Source organism: Calonectris borealis, chromosome 1, assembly GCF_964195595.1.
Source record: "Calonectris borealis chromosome 1, bCalBor7.hap1.2, whole genome shotgun sequence".
Classification (NCBI taxonomy): domain Eukaryota; kingdom Metazoa; phylum Chordata; class Aves; order Procellariiformes; family Procellariidae; genus Calonectris; species Calonectris borealis.
Genome location: NC_134312.1, coordinates 133,628,973 through 133,653,934, shown reverse-complemented (window position 1 = coordinate 133,653,934; position 24,962 = coordinate 133,628,973). Strand labels below are relative to the sequence as shown.

At 41.9% G+C, this 24,962-nt stretch overlaps 1 protein-coding gene across 2 annotated transcripts in view; it reads right to left on the bottom strand.

Moving 5' to 3' along the window:
* The window catches only part of SH3KBP1 (SH3 domain containing kinase binding protein 1), a 233,375-nt gene that overhangs the window by 27,582 nt on the left and 180,831 nt on the right, over window positions 1-24,962 (bottom strand). For both annotated transcript variants that reach the window (XM_075175254.1, XM_075175263.1), the window contains 2 exons: window positions 7,630-7,731; window positions 3,625-3,676 (listed from right to left, as the gene is read on the bottom strand). In XM_075175254.1, the coding sequence (XP_075031355.1) occupies window positions 3,625-3,676; window positions 7,630-7,731 (154 nt within the window). The remainder of the gene's footprint in view (window positions 1-3,624; window positions 3,677-7,629; window positions 7,732-24,962) is intronic.

Below are 24,962 nucleotides of genomic sequence, written 5' to 3'. Positions count from 1 at the left end.
GGCACTTTCAGACCATTCTGTGAAAAAAAAAATCAGCAAGTACACATTTTTAAATCTGGACAGATCCTTTACCATTGTAGACACACTTAACTGAAGAGCAATTCAACAGTGCGGTGAATCATTAGGAATAAATCAATTAATTGGGCATTTCTGTCATGAGAATACTTAATATAGACGAATATACAGGGCTTATTTTACATTAAGTTAAACTCCCCCTCTTTTTCATCTCTAGTACTAGCTGTTCACTTCCACGTATTAGAAGGATGAGAATAGTAGTACTGACAGTATTCTGCATGACTGTTTTAATTGACAGCTTTTGGCCTGGAGGTGTAAGCTTCTGCCTTCTTCTGCCTCTGTACTAGAGACCCTGGCATACTGACTTCTGTTGCTATAAGGAATATAGGAACTTGTGGCACTAACAACGGGAAGATTTTGCAAAAATTTCCTGGCACATGCAAGATGCAATCTTCTAGGCCCTGTATTATAAGAAATGCTTTACTGCATATTGGCTTTGCTGCATTGGCTAACTACGAGGTGCTAATGCCATTTCAGCTTAGCAGTGTTGAAAACCGCTTTAGGTAACACTATTAGTATTTCAATAAAAATTACAGTAGATGACATCCAAGAAAAGCAGAGGAGGCAGGGCAGGGAACACAGGGCAAATTTTTACTTCAATCTATTCTATTATATGCAGTTCTCAAGTACATTTACATTTTCTGAATGCGCTGTCACAACTCTCTTCTGCAGCTGGTTCCTAGAACTCATCAGTGCGAATTGCTCATCAGTGGTGATCACCGGCCATTGTTTCTTTATATAACTGTGCTGTTGGACAGGCAACACTGTAACACTTATCATGTCAGTAAATAATACTGAATTGCCATTTTAAAGTTGGATTCGATGATCTTAAGGGTCTTTTCCAACCTAAATGATTCTATGATTCGATGAAAAATACTTCACTCCTGAGAGGAGAAACTGTTGCTCGAAACCAATTAAAGCCTTTCTAAAAACGAGTTATGCAAAGCACAAGTCAACATACTGATAATTTTGCACATACTAGTGTGTTCAAGAAAAAAAGAGACACAAGTCTATATACCTAATTACAGTAAAATTAACAGTCATCATTAACACACAGAAGGACACTCTCGGGCCATGTCTAAAACAACGAGCCTACAAACACTTAGGAGCTCCCAGTCTCAGGTGTACTCCCTGCTTGGGTTGTGACCCCCAAATTGATCAGTACCCAGGCAGGCACCACGATCCTGCCTTAGCTGCCAGGAGAAGGTCACCTGCAAGGAAGCTCTGGTGAACTCCGTACCGACTCCCAGAGGGACTCGACAGAGTATGCCCATCCTCCAGTCTAAACGCAGTTGTATTGCTTATCCCAGCTACCCAGTGAAATGCCTACTGCTTTGCAATGGCTATGTAAGGGACTCGTGCTCCTAACTTTGATTCTCCAGTTTTCACCTTACGTTGTAAAGTAGCCCAGCACAGACGGCCCTGGCAGTCTACTGCTGTGCAGAATTTGGAAATACAGCCAAACTTCCAGCTATATTATAATACAAACTAGACACCTCCCTTACATATGTACTGCTTGAACAACAAAGAACAATTCTAATTCTCTGCTATGATTTTATGCTCTGCATCAGAAGATACGATATTTAATTATTTAGGCTGCAACTGACAGTTCTCAATTTATTCATCACACTATGACTGGTTAAACATGCAGAAACATTACTGGGAATTGTTACCTACTATCAACAGTAAGGCCTGCCATGGGGATGTGGCAAAATACAGTGTTATCTTGGTAAAGTGATAATTTGACAAAATAGAGGATGTCAGGATGGTAATAAACATAGGCTGATTTTCACCTCTAAATACGTATCACAAGAAACTCTTGTGCATAATCAGCCAGGACTTGTCAAAGACTGAGTATGAAAACAAAGAACAGCAATAGCCTTGACTTTGCCACAGACTTAGATGGCCTTAATCAAACCGTCTGCATCCTTTACGCATCCATTTTTCCTTCTGAAAATGGACACATTATCCTGCTATGGCAATGCAGCTAATGCATTGGATGCAAACATATAAAGGTATAAACATATTAAAAGTATTATTCTCTAATTATAGGAGTATAAATTGAAAGAAACATAACGTTTTATAGAGCTTTTCCAAAATGTGTGTCAGGCTGTAACGTCAGCTGTCAGTACGACATCTTTAATATGCAACCACCGCTAGATGGCAAAGTTATACTGCTCTCTCTGGACACTGTTACTGACTGATCTTAAAATCAAATCTATGTTTTAGGAGTCTCAAGACAGAGTGAAGAACAAACCATGGGAGTCAATAAGCAAATCAAACATTTATAGTCATGATTTGTAGTCAAAAAACTGCTTGACAAATTCAAACTAGTTAAATTATAGCCTGTTGATTCACAATAAATTGTACACTGGTGTAACTTGTTCTTTTATTAATAGATGAAGATTCTAGGAGAGGGAAATTTACTTTTTAAAGCCCTGAAAGCTGGAACAGACCACAGTGACGAGAAAATTAATCTGGCTAGATTGGATGTGTTCGTTTTGTTATTGTAATGTGTGCCAACAGTCGGGGAAGCGGTAGTGCTGCTGCAGAATTTTAACAAACCAACTGGAGTTAAGGGATTAAAGAATTCCAGCCATAGTTATGTTTCCACCACAACTGCAATACCAATGAAAACTCTGAGTGCATCCCATGCCTTGTGATTTGTGATTTTACATGAATGAGACAGGAGTTTGGTTTCTGAGGTCAGAACTATCAAGTGTGTAGATACTTTAACTGTTTCTAAGTTTCATGGAAAAAATAAATCATGCAGGCACTTTTGAAAATTTGTATTGAGAGTTCATTTTAAAACTACAAATAAAAGTGTTTTCAGCTCTCAGTATTTATACACAATTCAGTCTAACGTATTCCAAAACCAGCTTTGCCAGCACTCATCCGTTTGGAAAACACAATCAGCCCCTTAATACATTTACAACACAATTATCTACATAACCAGATTCAGGATAACTCCTTTAAGTTTTATACTTATGGCTATAAAGTATTGAAAACCAAGAATCTAACTATGATATGGAACCTAGAGACAGACAGACAGCTCCAGCATTCATGCAGATCTGTAAGATTTAGATTGCAAGTCAGATGGGGCCACTGTATTACAGCCAAGTTCTCTGACACTATCTTATAGATATGCAAAAAAGCATATCTCTAGAATAAATCAGATCTGTAGGTGTAAACTCCTGCAGGTGTTATTAGACTCCAACATATTGGGTCTATACTGCAAAGACACGCGCACAATCAACTTCAGTCAAGGAACGGAACTGGAGAACTTTTAAAAACTGAAGTATCACGCTCGCTCCAAATTATCATGTTTAAAATGGTGCAGATGGTTGACTGCAACACATTTAAAAAGCACACCACAGTCTTTCAGGGTTATCATCTTCTTGCAATTTGATTCTGATTTATTAGTTGTTGTCTAGACACCTCCTGCTTATCAATTTTGATACAGATTAATTCTACATAAATTTGAATACACTTAATTTAGACTGAGATGTGCTCACTGACATGTGCTGTACAAAATCAGCTGCACCTTACCTGATGCTTGTTTGATGACAGGAGCCGATGGAGGTGGTGGTTTCTTCGGTCTCTAAAATTTAATAACAGAAGAAAACAGATTGCTTCAGAATGCCTGTAAATCTCATTCATACAAAGGTTGGAGTTAATCATACGTTGTTTAATATTAATAATTACAAGACTTGAGACTACAGGTCTGTCACATATTTCCCCTGAAATAACTTCATTAAAAAGAATTTGAAGAGAGAAAATAGCACTGACAAATAAAATTACCTTTTTCTACTTTTGCAGTTGAAATGAGGGGACAAAAAAGGCCAGTTTATGTGCCTTAAGATTAGAGATATACATGACCTTTGGTTTACTGAAGAAATCTATTTATTTAAAATTTAATCTTGTAAATATTCCAACCCATTTTGGAAAAAAAAAAACACCACACAAAAAACCCAGCTCAATGTGGCAAAACGCGAAGTGTGTTTTCTCAGACTGATAAATGGGGCAAAAATGCAGAATACAGGAAATGCTGCAAAGGTTACATTTTATGCATTTACTGTAATACATTTACAGCTCCAATTGTGAAAGAGAGTTATCAGAATTTTAGATGTTTGGTGAAATGAAATAAATTATTCCAACCAATCTGTACTTTTTACTTTTACCTTCTCTGTTATGACCATTTTCCTAATAGAACTGCAATGGTATGGCTGAGAAACATGACCACCAAATCAATGCCAGAACCATTTCTCCTCACCTGCAGGCTAGGTGTCCATCTGTGTCCATCTGTGTTTACATACGCACACCATACTGGCATTCACCATATATATCTTGGAATTAATACAAAAACAAATGGAGCACCATGCCAGATCAAATGACATACCTTAACTCTCACTTAAAAAAAAATATTAAAAAACCAAAATTATTGAGAATAAAGCCTAAGTAAAAATTAATAATTGTTTTCTTCATATGTCCATCCTTTTCTGAGAAGGATCTTACTTCCTTTGCTACAGATTGATCACAATCACTGTCACTACATTGCTGGCTATGCAACACTGTATATTGTCCTGTGGAACTATCTATAAGATGATGTTTCCAGATATGCATAGCTTTGCCAAACTTCAACCAACCATTTAGGTTGGTATTTTCTATCAAACTCATGTTGATTTTTTTCCCCCTTTTGTTCTCTATATATCTGCCAAATGGCTCAAGAAAGGTCAATTGTTTGGCTCACTTGCAGTAATTAGTTCAGCCCTAGAACTCTCAGGTCTTAGTCTGAATGTTGACAGGGAGTTGGTTTTCTGTCATGGCGGAGCCCTTGCCACTCACCCTTCCTGGGGGATCTCTCTCAAATCTAGCAAATGGATTCATCTCTGGAGAAAAAAAATACCAGTTTTGCACAGACTGAGTAAGCCAAACAGCTTAAATCTCTGAAGTTGCTATCCTGCAAGCCTCAGATTTCTCCTACCACCTTATCCTAACCACATCACCTTCTGTCATCAATCTGAGAAAGCTGTGGCTGGGAACTCAGGAGCTCAGAATGATCCGCTCTAGCCTGGCTGCCGAGGATCATCGTCCATGAACAGTGGGCCCCTTATACTCTCAGAGACACTTCTGCAAGAATTTAGGCAACGTGGTTCAAAGTTTAAATGCAGAAAAGTGCAGAAAAATGTGGAAAGGAAAGAAGACAGGACAATGAATGTCTTGTGATAGCAACTGGGGGTTTGGTTGAGAACGGCTGCAGAGTGAAATAGTTGGTGCTGAGAATCCAACAGCACAATATACACATTTAGGGTTTCATTGTGGAGTGGTGTGAGCCTGATCCCATTAACTGTCTATACGTCAGCAGTCGGAATATATGAGGTGCGCTCCTTCAGCACATCTTTTGGCTTAGTTCTCATCTGAAAGGAGTCTAGTTTATGTCCCCTGAGACCTGCCTTCGAGGCAAACCAAAGCATAGCAAGTGCAGATGGACAAGCGAGAGATTCACTACAAATCCCACTCCTGATTAAAACTAAAACACTATTGTAAATAAACACAAAGGAGAAAGTTCATTAGACAAAATGGCTTTAACTGGAAGCTGATGAGGGAAATACACTGTTTCAAAAGGGCAGACAAAGATCAGAAAGGAGGTAGCGTGACAGAGCCTCAAAACTTTCTGAGGGAAACATGGAGAAGCAAGGAGGAATTACAAGGGTCTGTGGCTGGATGAGATAACCGAGAAGGTGATGGAGACAGACTAGAAGTGAAGCCAACAGAAATGAAACCAGGATTGGTTGGACAAGAAGAGAACAAAACTACAGAGCAGGGACAAAGAGTGAGAGGGGAAAGGAAAACAAGCTGGATAAAGAAATTCGGTGTAGGGACAGAAAGTAAATCCAGATGGTGATTTAGACTCAGGTAGTAAGCTCAGAGGAAAATCCCGTAATTGAGACCACCTGAGAGGTGGAGACTGGGACTAGGCAGTGAATACAAAAGGCCTGGGACAAACAGCCATGTGTGGAAAAGAATCAGGATTGGAAAACTGGGGACTGAACAGGGAGATGGGAAAAGATCCCAAGCTTTTGTTCAACAAGCAGAAGGACTACTGCAACAAATACTTTCAGACCATGGGATGGAATCCAAAGTTTCTGGATCACATCAGAAAATACCTGACAAAACCGCTGGAAAAGTATCCATTTCCTTCCCTTTTAGCACTGATTCAAGCAAAGACAGACAGTCTATAGTCCTACCAGTTACTTACTCATGTGGCCAGATCTGTGCCATTTTAAAAATTAATAACGTTTTATTCTCCACATTTACAGCAAACCTAGCTGCCATTTCTAAGTGAATATTTAATTTATTCTACAAGTTATATTCATTGTACTCTAAAGAAAAAAACACTTAAAGATATATAATTTATAAGTTCAAAAAGACTGAATAAATTTCACCACAAAAAAATGGATAATAGTAAAGATTTTTTTCTTCTATAATAGGCTCACTATGTCTTAAGGTTTATGATTTCTGCCTCTTCTGGAAATCACTTTCTTTTATTACTAGGCCTAAAGCCAGGATATCTGCTCTGCTATGGAATTGTGGTTTCATCTCCCACAGTTTTTGCTGCTCTTCTACCTTCATTTTCAATAATTATTATGTTAGCTTTTGTGAGTTGTTTAACAGTTGCTTTATTAAGCTTTCCAAGTTATTTAATTTTTGCCTCCGGCATCCAATTTTATTGCCAAAGATTGAAGCTGAGTGTCAGTAAGTCTTGGTTTTATCACAGAAGGTTTACACTGTCATAGTGAAATACTCATCAAAAGCCTGACTGCAAGCTTGTAATATCCCACTGATGACTGAAAAAGTTCCTAAAAATGGAATGGACTTTTGGGGGAGTAATCCATTACTTTCTTCCAGGAAGCTGCAGGATTTCTAAATATTGTTTGGCAAATAACAACGCCGTCTCTTTCAAATAAATAGAAGCTGAAAAAGCTTCTGCACAGATTTTATACCTTCTTTTTTAATAATTCTGAGAGAGGTAAAGAAACATGACTCTGAGATACCAAAAGCTCATTGTTGTCTTTCAAATCTCTCTCTTTAAAGTTTCACGCTTTTCATTCTGGAGGAGTGCTTGATTGCTGTCAATCAGCATGCAGGTGGTACGCTAACTTTTCATATTCCACCGCAAAAATAATGGAGAAAAGTTAACAATTCTGGTCATCATTGCACCACCTGACTCAGCAAATTACCCTGGGACCCCCAGTTCTTCTCTCCCTCTCCCCTTAGGATGCAGGACAGAAGGCTTTCAGAGCAACATAGTGGAGGTGGCTTGACTGGATGGGCCAATCAAACCCTTCAAAAACAAGCTCCATAAGATGACTTTGAGTGCCATACGTTCTCCTCATGGAAGCTTTGTAATCCAGAAATTTGTTTTCTTTAGCCTTTTTCTGTTGTTAAGTTAGAAGTAAAACTTTGTAAAAATCACATATCTGAAAGAGAATTCCTTTCAACTCCACTTTCATTCTGTATTCTAAAGTGAAAATGAAAGAATACATTGCTTACCTCTTTTTCAAAATCAGAAGGAAGAAGCTTGACAAAGTTATCTGGAAACACACCTCGTCTGCCATTGAGTTCTCCTTCCCACCAACCTACGTCAATGCAATCCTACAAAATAGTAAAATAAAATGAAAACCACAATGTGCTTGTGCGCTGAACAGATTTGTGTGCTGAAGTGCTCTTTTGCATAATGTCCCGTCTTTTTGCTAGAACGTGACAATTTACTGGAGTGCCAGGCTAACAGGGTAATCTGCCAGATAAAAACTGCAGTAATCACCCTGCATTACATTGTCACATGGAGCAGCTAGGAAAGAACAATAAACCTGCTGTAAGAGCTCAAGAGCTTGTCTCTGTCTAAAGCAAAACACTATTTCACCATTTGATCTATTAAATCAATAAGGATTTTGAGCACGTCTGATATTACTTCTCTCTGATTTCATTTTTCAGAAAGACAATAACTCAATTAAACATCATATATCCCAGGAAGTAAAAAAGCTCCTTTATCTCCCATACTTTCAAGAAAAGCTTGACACATCAGAGTTACTTCTGAGATTATTAAATTTCGTCACAGTCCAATTAAGAAGGCATTATACACCTGATCAATATCAAGCAACACCTTTTTCTGCAGCATTTTTGAGCAGCACAATGCAGTGTGTGTAGCAAAACAATGTACAGGCAAATGCTCGCAATAAGTGAACTACTATATCAGTGAGTCTAAATGATGAAAAAAATCATGCAGCTATTTTGGTAATGAATAATAATAGTAACAGAAGCCACAACCATTTTAGAGAAGGTTAAAATTGTTCCTTAAGTCCTGGATGGTAAGCTGCATCCTTTACTTATTTTTGTGTTTGCTAAAGAGAACGCTTCCAGCTGAGATTTTCCACATTCTTCTTCTCTGAAAACTGTAGCTGAATCAATTCAGCTGTTTTCTCAAAAACAATTATGGGAAAGTCACCCATCGTATGCTCAGTCTTAAAACCATTTCAGCCAATTTTAGCAGTTGGCTCAGCACCAGGCTGACCAACCTTTCTATCCACTTGAGCCGTAGCCCTAGATCTTCATGTGGCTCAAAGCCATGCAATAAATATTACACACCTGAGACATGAGGGAAATGGAAACCCCACAAACAGTGCATGGCTTGGACATGACAAAAACTCACTAGGGATCCCCCCATTCTATGACAGCCAGGGCTAAACAGGGTTGGATCCCACATCATCTGGCAACATCAGCTTTAAGCAATCACTGTGACATCACTGCTTCCACAGCTAGATTTGGACTGACCAAACCAGTCAGGGTATACTGCCAGGTATATCCAGCTGTCCTGGTAGCAGAGTCACGCTGGAACTGCGCAAGGGTTCAACATGTTGGATGTTCCTATTCCAATATTTCTAATCCAACCCTGTGGAAACTCTCCCAGATTTAATGAAGTACTTTTGCTTTTCAAAAAATCACATTTCATCACTGTTCAGAAGAGATCAGTTGAAATTTAGCAGCTGTGTTCTCTGAATACTCGGTGGTACTGATGTAGGTCTAACAGTTCTAGCTTGGAACATGGTCACTGTTCCAGGTCATCCTGCGGTGAGGATTCTCCATCACTCACTGCTGCAGAAACGGAGTGGTTCTTTCCCTGCAAAGACTTCATGTGGGCTGTGGAAAAAAGCATGATAATCTACAAAGCTGGATCATTACAACCACCTGTCTCTTTTTGTTTTTCAGTAAAGTGAGAGAGAGTGAAAAGGCTGTGCATCTGGAACACCAGAATATAGGGACAAGCAGGAACAGAGGGGTATGGATATAATAAAATAGATAAGAACAGGCAGATAGTTTAGGAAAAAGTGAGAGGCAATAACATGCAATAAATAATTATATAGGTTTTCATAGAGAACAAAGCTAAAAGAATTGGACAGAAGCAAACAAAACAGGCCAAATTCTACAAGCCTCATACATGCTATGAGGCAACATACCTCCAGATCAGCACTGGATCAAAGGGTCCAGAATCTTAACATTCTTGTGGTGTGAGGAAACAGCTTGAAAAACACCAAGTGGAAGCGCATGTCTTAATACTGTTTATCTACACAATTTGGCTGTGAAGCCATACCTGTTGTGCAGTACACATAAAAAGCTCTAGAGTTAAAAATGTCACATGCTCACATCAGTCACTGTTGTTGCCATGTGTATAGGGGAACAGAATGTTAAATATTCATTAAAAGACAGATCTGAATTTCTTTTTTCAAAGTGAGTATCCAAAACGAGCAAAAACTTTTAAAATACAAGCACTCTGATCTTCATTTCATCATCTGCGTAGGAACAACCATAGCATGCCCTCACAACTTCGAAAAGATTTGAAGATAAATGCTTACAAAGTATGCACATACCACAAAAGTACAGAGGGAAAAAGTAAGAGGAAATAAGTATTTCTTTGTCTAGAAGCAGTAAACAGTGGTTTAAGTAGGGAAGAGGACCCACGGAAGAAAATGTGAATGTGAATGGGCAATAAAAGATTGCATGACAATACATGTATGCAAAATGGCCTTATTGTTACATTTCCATTAAATCATTTGTTTCAGCTGCTACAGGGATGACAGAAGAATGCAAGTTAACTTACTGAGGGGTACTTAATGTCACGAGAAGTCTTAAAAATATTGTTCACAATGACTGTGCTTGTTGGTATTTTTCTGTAAGTTATAATGCAAAAACATTGGATAATATTTGAGAGAAAACAGACTAGCATTAAAGAAGATCATTGCTTTCATGGGGTTTTTTTTTTGGGGGGGGGGGGTGGTGTTAGTTATTTTTCTGTGCTAGGCTTTTTATTTAGCTTATTTAGTCCACCTCATCTCCGGAGATAGAGTATGTGCTAACTAAATACACAAGCTAAATAGCCTGGTTTCTTGGATCATGTCTGTTTCGGGTATGTATTTTTTTTCCTTCGTATCTCAATACTCTGATGTACTGTGTTGCTGAGCTACAAATGCAGGCACTGAACAATCCTTTCGTTCTTTTTCTGGTCATTTTCTCTCATGCTCAATCTGTGTTTTTCTCCTGCATTCTCCCTTCTCTTTATCAGGGTGGCCTTCACCAAGGACATTTACCTTTTCGAGACCTTCCCAGGAGTCATGTAGGAGGTATTTTCCAGTTCTGTTAGACTGTCAAGCCTTTGTTAGTGAACAGGGCTGATCCTTGACTAGCTGATGGTTTCAAAATATCCGCTGAGGGAATACAGGGCTCCATGAAGGACCGAGATAATCAGCTAGTCATGCACGGCACGGGCAGGCGCTGTGCAGGATTTTACTCTCACCGTAGAGCCAGCACCCCTCATTCCTGATGTGAAGGCGCCCTCCCACTTGGCTCGATCTACTTGCGCAGCCTGGTAATCGGTGCACTCAACTGTTCTACCACATGGCGTGTTTTATAATGCCCTCCACCCCCCACACTGCTAATCTGAAATTGCCAAAACATTTATGACCCAATTTAGATTTTGAAAAATATTAAGAATAATTCAAGCTTCCAGAGATGAAAAGCTTGTGCTTCAGCTGATAGCACAGCTCAGTGCTAGCTAATAATCCTGACTGAACAACATACAACATCGCATATATTCTTTTCAGGTCGAATGCTTTTTTATGCTCTTAGGAAACACAAATCTTACTCCTGCTTCTTCATTTTATTAACATACATTAATTTTGTATTCAACGCTTTTTTTTAAAGCTCATTTGTTTTCATGAAGACGCTGTTTGTGTTACACGTTCATTAATCCCAAACAGCTGCAGGTTTGCTTTTTTCTCCTCTCCAGCTCGTCGCTCAGGCTTATGCAGCCAATCACCACGCAGGATTTTCATAGAGTAAATAGATCTTTAGGCAGTTTCTCTTTAATTTTCTCATTTACTTTATTTGCCCGAGGAGGCTTCTGTGTCACTGAGCAAAAGGATAGAAAGAGATCTCAAAAATTAAAAACTACAGATGAGATCTGGTAAAGAATCTCAGTGGTGGTGCCCTCCTGCTACCCACAACTGCAGGCTCGCTGTGCCTCAGCAACCTCTGGAAGCCCATGTTCGATGCTGGCAGCAGGTACGTCTTCATCACAAGACAGACCACCATACAAGGATACCTGAGATACAGCTGCACAAGCTGCCTCAAGTACTAATAAATGACATAACTCTGAAGTGTAATCAAAGCAATATGATTAAAACCCGTGAACTGTGAGCAAAAACCTGGCTGCCTGTGAACACTGAGCAAAAGCTACTCCAATGCCTCTAGATCCCCATCAGCGACACAATCCTAATCAGTCTTTTTTTAACATACCTTCATGAGTTCAAGGTTGGCAAAATGGCTGTAATTTCAAAATGCAGGTTTTATACAAAAACTGTCAAGCTATTACAATCCAGTATCAATATTCCAAAATTTATTAACAAACCAAATGGATTTTTGCTTTATCTCCATGTTATCCTGCCAGACTCATAACAATGTAAACAGACAAAAATCAGATGCTGAAATATCCCCAAAGTTCTACGAAAGCAATTCCAATTACTAAAAATGCATCTTAGTTTAATTTAAGAAAAAAAAGGAAAAGATTTACAAAACTGAAAACTAAGACACGGCAAAAAAGTAGAAATTGTGTTTGGCAGATACTAGAGTTCATGCAAGTTAGGTGGTAGCTGGGCCAACATTTAGCTACCGTAAAAATCAGCTCCTATCAAAGCTTGACTCAGAGACTACGCTCATGTACTCATTGCAGTGACAGTGCAATCAAATACCTTAGAGAAATCCACTGCTGGTTCACATTGCCAAGCCTCTTTTCATTGTTCAGGCAGAGGCAGATTCATGAAATAGAGAAAACAAAAATCTAGAGGGGAATTTTAGCATTTTCTCTGAAATTTTAGCATTTAGCACTGAAACACAAATCTCGGTTTTATCCTCATTTTCAGTGAAGTAGTTTTGTTCCAAAACCTTGTCTCTGATGAATTTAATTCAAATGATTTTTTAGAGATCGAAGTAAAGGGAGGGAGGAGAGGCAAAATGAAAGAAGGATTGAAAAGCTCTTCTACGGCAGAATCAGCATCCATTCTAATTCCAAACTCAGCAGATCCCAAATAAGTGATAAAAAACTCAATACATTGGATTTATTAGCAACATTCATTTTGTGATAAGCATTAGGGTAAAGAATTGGACAAAACATAGTGATGAGAAAGACAGAGGTGTTTTTGAGCAAGAATTTTTAAACTTTATAAGAAATAAATATTAGACAAAATATAAGGTACTAAAATGTCAACCTGAGCTGGAATTCTTATGTAAGTCAGAAAAATATTGTAAGAGGAAAGAGTAAACGTGGGAGAAATGGCAACTACCAGAAAACCAGAATACAACTAGCTTGTGTCAACATGTTGCCAACAATTTTAAGGGTATACACAGGTGAACTAAAAAACACCAGTCCTCTTCTTGACATGAAGAATAAGAGGGGAAAATATCCTTCATTGTGATTAGAAGTGAGGCATGCAAGCTGTCAAGAAAATTGTAAGAAGCGATCATCTGGAGAAAACAGACATTTTTTTGCAGAAACAACAGAAAAGAAGAAAACAAAATACAAACCCAAAACCAACGATAAGATAAGAAAGATAAGAACACAGCTCCACTCTGAAACTTACGTCTGTGGTGACTAAAAGAGTAGCGGCGGGGGAGGGGGGAAGAGGGAGAGATGCATGACTAGAGAGCCCAGACAAAAGCCGTGCAAAGATATTTCAACATACAGGCAAAGAAAGTTCCCATTCGGAGCACCAGATTTTTCATACTGTTACTGAATGTAAGTAAAATATAGTGACATACATAAGTAGGTTTGACAGCATAAGATCATGGCTTAGTCTCCTTTTAGCAACTGCAGGGATCCTGTAGCAACTCTCATACTGGCTAAGAAAAGCCATAAAACACTGGCTTCCTCCTCTTCTGGGTGCAAGAATCACGACATTGCTTGGTCTCTTAAGCACACAGTATCCTATATTAACAGTTTTGCTTAGCAGCAAAACTACTGCTCTTGTATTAGAACAAGCACTGTGCTGTTCCTTCTCTTGGTGCTCTCAATCCAACCGTAAAAAAGCAGAAGCTGGTGGAGATTGAACAAAAAGCCCCAGCATAAGGTGCCTTATATTACGTAGTCTTACAAATACTCCACTCACTGCACAGAAGCAGCTGTACTAGACAGACACCGCTGACAAGACGCTAGCCCTAGTCATCCGCCCAGCCCAGGAGTACAGCTGGTCGCAAGACAAGAACACAAACTTCCCTTCAGTCAACCACCACTGCCGGTTTTCTTTGGCAGTAAAAGAGAGGACAACGGAGGTTGATAAGGCAGAGCTGTCAGTCCCCCACTAACTTGATCTTTGCTTTACTAGCTGATACCACACTCAAACCATGAAATTAAAAGACCTAAGTTCATACCCGGCAGGTTACACATCTCTCTCACGCCGAGCTGCGTCCCAGCTACGAGACTGATGGTGACAGATTGTTCTGCCTCGCAAACATGACTGAACTCTCCCTCCTGGAAACGCTCACAGCTTCACAGCCTCTCCCTCTGCTCCAAGTGGGCAGGAGTTTCATATATCCCAAAGACAGAGGGGGGTTTATTTTATATAAAGCCCTCTCTCTTAAACACCAGGCTTGGTGTTTTGGGGTTGTGTGGCAAGGTTTTGGTAGCGGGGGGTGAGTGTATGTGCTACAGGGGTGGCTTCTGTGAGAAGCTGCTAGAAGCTTCCCCTATGACGACAGAGCCAACACCAGACAGCTCCAAGACGGACCCGCTGCTGGCCAAGGCTGAGCCCACCAGTGACGGTGGTAGCGCCTCTGTGATAACACATTTAAGAAGGGGAAAAAACTGCTACGCAACAGCAGCTGGAGAAAGGAGTGAGAATATGTGAGAGAAACAGCCCTGCAGACACCAAGGTCAGTGAAGAAGGAGGGGGAGGAGGTGCTCCAGGCGCCGGAGCAGAGATTCCCCTGCAGCCTGTGGTGAAGACCATGGTGAGGCAGGCTGTCCCCCTGCAGCCATGGAGGTCCATGGTGGAGCAGATATCCACCTGCAGCCAGTGGAGGACCCCGTGCCGGAGCAGGTGGATGCCCGAAGGAGGCTGTGACCCCATGGAGAGCCCGTGCTGGAGCTGGCTCCTGGCAGGACCTGTGGACTCATGGAGAGAGGAGCCCGTGCTGGAGCAAGTTTGCTGGCAGGATGTGTGACCCCGTGGGGGACCCATGCTGGAGCAGTCTATTCCTGAAGGACTGCACCCCATGGAAAGGACACGTGGAAAGGACGCATTGTGGAGCAGTTTGTGAAGAACTGTAGCCCATTGGAAGGACCCACATTGGAGAAGTTCATGGAGGACTGCCTCCCATGGGAGGGACCCCATGCTGGAGCAGGGAGAGAGTGTGAGGAGGAAGGAGTGGCAGGGACAACGTGTGATGAACTGACTGCAACCCCCATTCCCCTCCCCCTGCGCCGCTTGGGAAGAGGAGGTAGAGAAGTCGGGAGTAAAGAAGGGAGAAGAAGGGAGTGGTGAGGGGAAGGTGGTTTAAGATTTGGTTTTGTTTCTCATTACCCTACTCTGATTTGATTGGTAATAAATTAAATTAATTTTCCCAAGTCAAGTCTATTTTGCCCATGACAGTAATCGGTCAGTGATCTCTCCCTGTCCTTATCTCGACCCAAGAGCCTTTCGTTACTTTTTCTCTCCCCTGTCCAGCTGAGGAGGGGAGTGATAGAGTGGCTTGGTGGGCACCTGGCATCCAGCCAAGGTCAACCCACCACACTTGGTTATTACAGACGGGCTTATTTCTAGCCCACACTACTACTAGACTTGCACTCGAGGCCCAAGCTGGATGAAAACATTACGAAGGCAACCAACATTTTCTCTGAACATCGGAAGCAGTACTTCTGGTTGTGAACATGTTTATAACAAAAACTCACAATGTGGATTTTTTTCATTATTTTGCTAGGGGTCAATAAAGCATACAAGATTACTGTAATTTGAATGTCAGACATGCGCCAAACTATGTTTTCTTCCAACTAGTATGCTTTATTTTACTTTTTTTTTCTTTTTCTTTTTTTTTTTTCTTCAAGCTACTTACAGGAGAGTTAGTGTGTGCTAAGAGACTGTTCTTAATCACTTAAATAAAAAACAGTAGCTACCTGGCTCTCTGTTCAGTTCTAATTATAATTTTCTCTTGCCTTTGTTCAGAAGCCCACTGGACTTGTATCCAGATCATCGCTGAAGCTGGCTGCAGACACTTGGAGATTGCTCTCTCCAGCATCAGTAGCCGTCTGATACTCACTGGGAACCTACCAACAGCTGAGCAACTTCTGCAGCTTTACCAAAATACATGGAAACCTGACAGAGTCTGAGCAAGGCGGTAGGGGCTGCCTAAATAACCTATTCAGCCACTCCACAAAGTACAGCACCGCCAGAGCTGGCAGCGAACGAGGGGCATAATAAAGGGTTGCAAGAGATGTAGAAACAGTTTTACTACCAGGCAGGTATCTACTGCTTCAGCCAAGTTTTCCATTTATTTTAGAGGCAAGGATGTTTCCTGCCTTTTCCTCCAAAGCAACCAGGCCTTCAAGGCAGCACCCACTCCCTCGTCTCTTGCTACCTTTGGAAGGACTGACCATTTCAGGGAGTGCCACGGCCCCAAATTTATCTCTCCCCTCCCCAACTTATCTTCCGAGCCATCCCTAGCAAAGGAGAAAGCTTTTGTTGGTAAAAGCGAGTGAGAAGTCTTTCCTATTCCCCAAGGTCCCAAAGTAAAGTAACAAGCCATGTATTCATTTTCTCTTCAATGCACAACTATAACTGCAGCTGTGTAAACCCTTGAAGAAATAAAACTGAACGAGGATGATCTTTTAATCTGTAAATAGGACTTATGTTTTTCTGCGGGAGCAGATCACTGTGCAGGATGGGGCTCTGAACGTGCTGCTACTTTGTAATACTACTAAAATATGAAGCTATGGCTTAGACATCAATACATAACTGCTCAATTTTCAGCTTTTCTGATTGAAGTTTTTCATACAGAAACATTTCATCACACAGATTTCATCATTATAGCTAGGATAGAAAGCAACGCCAAGAACAAGAACAAGCAGGTCCTCAGAAAAGGTAGCTGCAAAGTATGTACTGTGGTATGTGTACTCTTGGAGTGCTCAAATAAGTTTTCTGCTCATGCAAGTAGATGTACTTGTACACATAGTCATAATTTACAGAGATCATCTAAAAAACTGGACTATGAAAATTAACTTTTTAATTTAAGATTTATAGATTACTAAGCTTAAAATATAAGCTAAATTTACGAAGTAAAAATTCAGACTATTTAGAGTATTGAGAGAGACTGTAATGGTGCAGGGTTTGAAAAAGTGGTATTTTCATTGTAGGATACCACAGTTTCACAGAAATCTCCACTAGAATACATAGTTCCTTGCATAATTTTAAAAAAAAAAAATCCCAGCAGTTGGCAGTTGTATTCATCAAATGTCTGTTTTCCTTCTGCCCTTGTGAAGTTGGTTCTCATGAAGAAGAATGTTGAGCTGGTAAAATCGCATTATTCAGAAAGCCATGAATACCTCTTCCACTTGCACTGAGAGCTTTCATGTGTCAGCTCTGCTATGCCAGCAGCCTCACATTATCTTATTACTACCCTCATTGTAAGCATCTCTCTAACTGAGAGCCAACTGCATAGTTTAAAGAAAAACAAACCACCTTTAATGTGAACAAATATATCTATAGCACTTTTCAAGACATCATCCATACACGCAGAGATATATGTAACATATCGAGGCTTCTGAATTTGAGGATTAAAGGCCTCATAGAAAGACAAATCCGAAGGACAAGCACTCTGCCGTCCAGCCCACCCAGGCAGAGCACCCGTGGGGCAGCACTGCTGCCTGCCTCCGGGCTCAACTGCAGCGCTGGGGCCCAGCTCTCACAAACGCTGGAGAAGGCCAGAGGATGGGCTCTGTGATTTTTAAAGTTGGTGAGTGACATCACTGGGCAAAACCAATAATGTGCGAGGAAATTTCTACTTTTTTTTTTACACTGTTAATGAATATACATGACATATAAATATATGTGGAAAATTTTCAGTGAAAACAAGTGTCAAGGATCAGCATTATTCTGGCAACTTTGAAATGTACTAAACAAAACCTGTCCTCACACCGCATCAGATCTTCATTAATACAACTTTGTCATTGGGGGAAACAACAAAATCTTGTTAAAGCTGGGTGAAAAAAGCAGTTTAATAATATTCAAGAATGTTTCTTTAAAATTTCTTACTACATTCAGTATCATGATGCTGAAAGAAGACACATCATCCTCAAAATCCAACTTCATTTTAGAAGTCAGAAAATAATTGATTTTAGAGTTTCCATAAATTCTCATAAAACTTGGTAAAATACCTATGAATGAAAGAAACCATCTCTCCAGAGGCTTATATTACACCCACTTTCTGCTACCTAAGACTGTATTCAAAATGATCAAGCTTTGTTACTTATTAAACTCAGTTCCTGGGATTGAGACCTTACAGTATAGTGCGAAATTTGTTAAATACTTTTGAAGAAAATGGCTATGATTTAAAGCATCTGGTTAGTAATCAAGTACTCCTCAGCAGAAACATAATTCTAAAATCTGGCAACAAGGCAGAATGAATCTCTCAACAACTACCTAATCCAAGATCATTTAGATAAAAGAGACCGTCCTACAGACAATAAATTAGTCTTCTGAGGCAGTCCTGGAGAACAGCCGTTTTCCCTTTACATACACTTTCTTGCAAATACTCATAGATTATGAAATACTGGAAGAAAAGTATGAGAGGAAACCTCCCAGTCTGGCGCTGTTTGGCCCCTAACCCTATCCTGCTCAGGTCCTCAGCTTATGTCTCAAAAGCCCCAAATCCTGCACGGATCCTTCCCAGCTCCTGTCAGCCCTCATGCCCATGCTGTAGGGAACCTTACATCTGATAACTCCAGTTGCATCTTTTAAAGCTTAAGAAGTCAAACAAGTATATTTTTCTTTATCCATAAGCTCCAAGGCTCTACTAAGAATTTACCGTGTCAACATTGTACAGAAGGAAATGGGAGAGACCGTCAGAAATTAGACATTATTTCAGCTGTGGTTACACTACTCTTTCCAGACAGTGTTTTTTACTGGAAGGCACAAGAAGAAGATACCTTTCCAGAAGACACAGTCTGTTCAAGAATCGGCCCAAGTTATTGGGCCCTGCAGAAGAGAAACTGGCTGAGAATAATGAATGACCTGCAATATCCAGGACGTTAGAATAGAAGATCTAGCAGACCAGATATATTTTGTTTGTTAAATCTGTTTCAGGCTAGATCTAACCTTTTGACTTCAAACTCCGTGAGTAAATAGTTTAATCAGTAATGAAGCTGAAATGCCTTGATGAAATATTTGTACAAACAGGAAAAAATTACATTGCTCATTGAACAAAACAATCTCTTCTGGGGATTCACTTCACTTGCAATGTTCAGTCAGCAGAATATCATGGAGAAATAACTATGTTCCATGTCATAAAACCCTTGCACTCTAATACTCAAATTAAAACTAAATTAGCCAACACAAACATGAAAGGTGGTGCTAGTAACAGACACAATTTATGCCTCTGATGAGCCAAGATACAATATTTAGGTAATTACATGGTTTTTGTATTTAGAAAGATTATAAAAACATAGAACAAAACATCTGAAGGATTATTTAATGCTATTACTTCTTACATCACAGACATCTTAGGACCAGGGTCCTAATTACAATTACTAATTACTTGGCACTACATGTGCATTTTTACTTCCCCTTTAAATAGCTCTCCCTACCCTGAAAAGGTTGACGTCAGATAATACCATCAAACCAGCAGGTGAACCCAACATCCAGGATAAAAGAAAGGATGAAGCTAAGCAGTGAGTCTAAAGCCCACATTGAGAGCAATAATCACAGTTTTCCAGACACCTCAGCACTTCAGTGATATCTTTTGTAAGCACAGGGCAGAAAAAAATTTCTTTCCTTTTTTATCTTAAAATATGTCACCTTTTTAGATTAGCTTGGCTGTATTAAACATACTTACAAATAAACCTAACTCTTTTCAAATGATGCAAATCTTGAAGCATTGCATGCATGGGGAATCCTGCCACTTCATCTACATAGCTTGACATGAACTTCCATTTGTCAAAATTCAAATTTGAGACTTCCCAGGAACAACAGAATCCCCTCCTCTGAAGGCACTGCTGTAGCACTGCAATCAGTGATAACAAGAACAGGAAAAGAGTAGTTCAGCGTGTACTTAAAAAAAAATATTATAAATATACTAACAAGAGGAAGATTTGAGTGCCGCCTGCTCCCCTCTCCCCTGTACTAATCTCAGGCTTCACAGTTTATTTAAGTGCTCAGCTGAAAGATTAGTGTTTCAGTAATGTTTCTAAAGATACCAGTGAAATGTAAGCTGCACCTGGTACCTTGTTAAACATATTTTCAGGCTTTATCTCTACACCGACCTTACTTAATGTCCCATTGCTAATCATAGCAGCCAAGAAATGCTGCAAGATAGGAATAAGTGTTAAAAAATTATTTATAAACATTTAAAAGTCAAGGACAAGGTTCAGGCAAGAAGAAAAACGAGAGGACAATTACTCACAGTCTGTTTTCCCTATAACTTACTGAGAATATCAAATCATTTTAAAAAATGAACATACTTATTTATTTGATCATCAGTGTCCCCACAAGTTTTATATAACTGCTTTATATCACTCATATGAGGAAACACTCATGTGGTTATACAGGTTATACAGGCTGGCAGTGAGGAGGTTGCAGGGAGAAGTCCCGAAGGGATCAAAAGGGACTTCAGGGCGCTGGGGCGACTGGTAGGAGGATCGGGAGCACAGGTAGTTTTTTCCTCGATCCCTTTAGTGGCGGGGCGGAATACCGAAAGGAACAGGAAAACTCATCGGATCAACACGTGGCTCAGGGGCTGGTGCCATCAACAGAATTTTGGCTTCTTTGACCACGGGGAGGTTTACATGGCACCGGGCCTGCTGGCGACGGACGGAGTTCAGCTGTCTCACAGGGGGAAAAGGATTCTCGCGTGTGAGTTGGCCGGGCTCATCGAGAGGGCTTTAAACTAGATTTGAAGGGGGACGGGGATAAAACCAGGCTCTCTAGAGAAGAGCCTAGGGACCGCACGTCATTGTCGGGGGAGAAATCGGCAGCCCAGCTCAAGTGCATCTATACCAATGCACGCAGCATGGGCGGCAAACAGGAGGAGCTGGAAGCCATTGTGCAGCGGGGTAGCTATGACTTAGTCGCCATCACGGAAACGTGGTGGGATGAGTCGCACGATTGGAGTGCTGCAATGGACGGCTATAAGCTTTTCAGAAGGAACAGGCGAGGAAGGAGAGGCGGTGGAGTAGCCCTGTATGTTAGGGAATGCTTCGACTGTCTAGAGCTCAATGATAGTGATGACGAGGTCGAGTGCTTGTGGGTAAGGATGAGGGGGAAGGCCAACAAGGCAGATATCCTGCTGGGAGTCTGTTATAGACCACCTGGCCAGGAAGAGGAGGCAGACGAAATATTCTACCAGAGGCTGGCAGAAGTCTCCCAGTCGCTAGCCCTTGTTCTTGTGGGGGACTTCAACTTTCCGGATGTCTGCTGGAAATACCACACGGCAGAGAGGAAACAGTCGAGGAGGTTCCTGGAGTGTGTGGAGGATAACTTCCTGACGCAGCTGGTAAGCGAGCCCACCAGGGGAGATGCCTCGCTTGACCTGCTGTTCACGAACAGAGAAGGGCTGGTGGGAGATGTGGTGGTCGGAGGTCGGCTTGGGCTTAGCGACCATGAAATGGTAGAATTCTCGATACTTGGTGAAGTAAAGAGGGGGGCCAGCAAAACCGCTACCATGGACTTCCGGCGGGCGGACTTTGGCCTGCTCAGGACACTGGTCGAGAGGATCCCTTGGGAGACGGTCCTGAAGGGCAAAGGGGTCCAGGAAGGCTGGACGTTCTTCAAGAAGGAAGTCTTAAAGGCGCAGGAGCGGGCTGTCCCCATGTGCCGCAAGAAGTACGGGCGGGGAAGGCGACCGGCCTGGCTGAATGGGGAGCTCTGGCTGGGACTCAGGGAAAAAAGGAGAGTTTATCACTTGTGGAGGAAGGGTCAGGCAACTCAGGAAGAGTACAGGGATCGCGTTAGGTCGTGCAGAGAGGAAATTAGAAAGGCAAAAGCCCAGCTAGAACTCCACCTGGCCACTGTCGTGAGAGACAACAAAAAATGCTTTTATAAGTATGTTAATGACAAAAGGAGAGCCAAGGAGAATCTCCATCCTCTATTGGATGCGGGGGGGAACGTTGCCACCAAGGATGAGGAAAAGGCTGAGGTACTCAACGCCTTCTTTGCCTCAGTCTTTAGTAGTCAGAATGGTTATCCTCAGGGTACTCAGCCCCCTGAGCTGGAAGACAGGGACGACAAGCAGGATAAACCCCCCATAATTCAAGAGGATGAAGTTCATGACCTGCTATGCCACCTGGATGTTCACAAGTCTATGGGGCCGGATGGGATCCACCCGAGGGTTCTGAGGGAGCTGGCGGAGGAGCTTGCCGAGCCGCTCTCCATCATTTACCAGCAGTCCTGGTTAACTGGGGAAGTCCCGGACGACTGGAGGCTCGCCAATGTGACTCCCATCTACAAGAAGGGCCGGAAGGAGGATCCGGGGAACTACAGGCCGGTCAGCCTGACCTCGGTGCCGGGGAAGATCATGGAGCGGTTGGTTTTGAGTGTGCTCACGAGCCATGTCCGGGACAACCAGGGGATCAGGCCCAGCCAGCACGGGTTCATGGAAGGCAGGTCCTGCTTGACCAACCTGATCTCCTTCTATGACCAGGTGACCCGCCTAGTGGATGAGGGAAAGGCAGTGGATGTGGTCTACTTGGACTTCAGTAAGGCCTTTGACACTGTCTCCCACAGCATTCTCCTAGAGAAGCTGGCGGCTCACGGCCTAGACAGGTACACTCTTCGCTGGGTAAAAAACTGGCTGGACGGCCGAGCCCAGAGAGTTGTGGTGAACGGAGTTAAATCCAGTTGGCGGCCGGTCACGAGCGGTGTTCCCCAGGGCTCAGTTTTGGGGCCGGTCCTGTTCAATATCTTCATCAATGATCTGGACGAGGGGATCGAGTGCTCCCTCAGTAAGTTTGCAGACGACACCAAGTTGGGTGGGAGTGTTGATCTGCTGGAGGGTAGGAAGGCTCTGCAGAGGGACCTGGACAGGCTGGATCGATGGGCCGAGGCCAACTGTATGAGATTCAACAAGGCCAAGTGCCGGGTCCTGCACTTCGGCCACAACAACCCCAGGCAACGCTACAGGCTTGGGGAAGAGTGGCTGGAAAGCTGCCCAGAGGAAAAGGACCTGGGGGTACTGGTTGACAGCCGGCTGAACATGAGCCGGCAGTGTGCCCAGGTGGCCAAGAAGGCCAACGGCATCCTGGCCTGTATCAGAAATAGTGTGGCCAGCAGGAATAGGGAGGTGATCGTGCCCCTGTACTCGGCACTGGTGAGGCCGCACCTCGAATACTGTGTCCAGTTTTGGGCCCCTCACTACAAGAAGGACATGGAGGTGCTGGAGCGTGTCCAGAGGAGGGCAACGAAGCTGGTGAAGGGCCTGGAGCACAAGTCTTATGAGGAGCGGCTGAGGGAACTGGGGTTGTTTAGCCTGGAGAAGAGGAGGCTGAGGGGAGACCTCATCGCACTCTACAACTACCTGAAAGGAGGGTGTAGCGAGGTGGGTGTTGGTCTCTTCTCCCAAGTAACTAGCGATAGGATGAGAGGAAATGGCCTCAAGTTGTGCCAAGGGAGGTTTAGATTGAACATTAGGAAAAATTTCTTTACTGAAAGAGTGGTCAGGCCTTGGAACAGGCTGCCCAGGGAAGTGGTGGAGTCACCATCCCTGGAGGTATTTAAAAGACGTGTAGATGAGGCCCTTAGGGACATGGTGTAGTGGGCATGGTGGTGTTGGGTTGACGGTTGGACACGATGATCTTAGAGGTCTTTTCCAACCTGTATGATTCTATGATTCTATGATTCTATGTTTCTGTGCAATGACACAAGTTTTACCCTATGCACTTGCCACACACATTAGAAACACATCAAAAGGGTCTCATTCTGCAGGACCTACTCCAGTCACCATCCTGCATGGCACCATGGCTTGAAACCCAGCAAAAATCCAAGCTTTCTTATTCCCATTAGGTCAAAACCTTCAGAGGAAAGTTTCGGGTCAGGGAAAAGCGACCCTACCGCTAAGCCAGTCTCTCGGCAGGCTGCTGACTGCAGGGGCAATCCCGCTCCTTGTGCCACCCGTTCCTCCTCACACGCCCCTGCGTGTTCTGTGGCCAAGGTCGCCAGATGCAAGGCAAGAGGGAAGGAGCAGAACCATCCCTTTCAGCAGCCACCTACCATCAATCATGTAAAAGTGCACCCTCAGCATGCACACTTCAGAAAATAATTTCTTGTATGAAATCAGCAGCTTCGGTACGAGCAGGTTTCTCAATCAGCGAAGGAGGCGGGATGTCTTGGGGGAAAAAACTGGTGCTGAGCACAGCATAGGAGACAAGGAACACAGAAAGCAGATTAGGTATGGCTATTAGGTCTGGCCAAAGATGTGTTGAATAATTCATGCTTATCTCAGGAGAGAAAAGGGCATGCACCAAGATCCTTTATGGTATTGTTTTCTCTGAGGGAAACACCTATTTATTTCCAAAGGCGAGCAGTAAGTGCCTTTATTGCTCACTTGCTATTCTTTAAAGACAAAACATCATAAAAGCTTTCTTAAAGCTATCATAAAAGCTTTCTTAAAGCTAGACATTATTTGATGTTTACTTACTGTATTCCTTTCAGTTTCTATATGCAAGATGGTTGTAGAAGTTACAAATGCTCAAAATATCTTGTATTAAAACCCCAAATAGGGGCATCTGCGTGACCAAATATTTGTGTTGCTCTGACAGAAAGCCATTTTTATGTTTTATTAAAGCAGATCACGAAGTTTCCCCTGCATAACCTGAATTTTTTGTATTGTTGTATTAGTGAGCTCATTTCTAAAAATGAGGTAAAAGCTTTTAGCTGTCAATACAAAATTACCTGAATGACTATCATGAAATATGACTAACTTCTTCCTTTCTTTTGAAGACAACCTTAACTTACCATACTTCTGCTTTGAAAATTTCTGTTTTCTTGGCCAATTAGCTTTATTTTTAATGACCTCAAACGCTACCACTCTTTTTTTTTTTTACCCATAGAGTGGAAAATACCAAAAATTTCATCTTAATA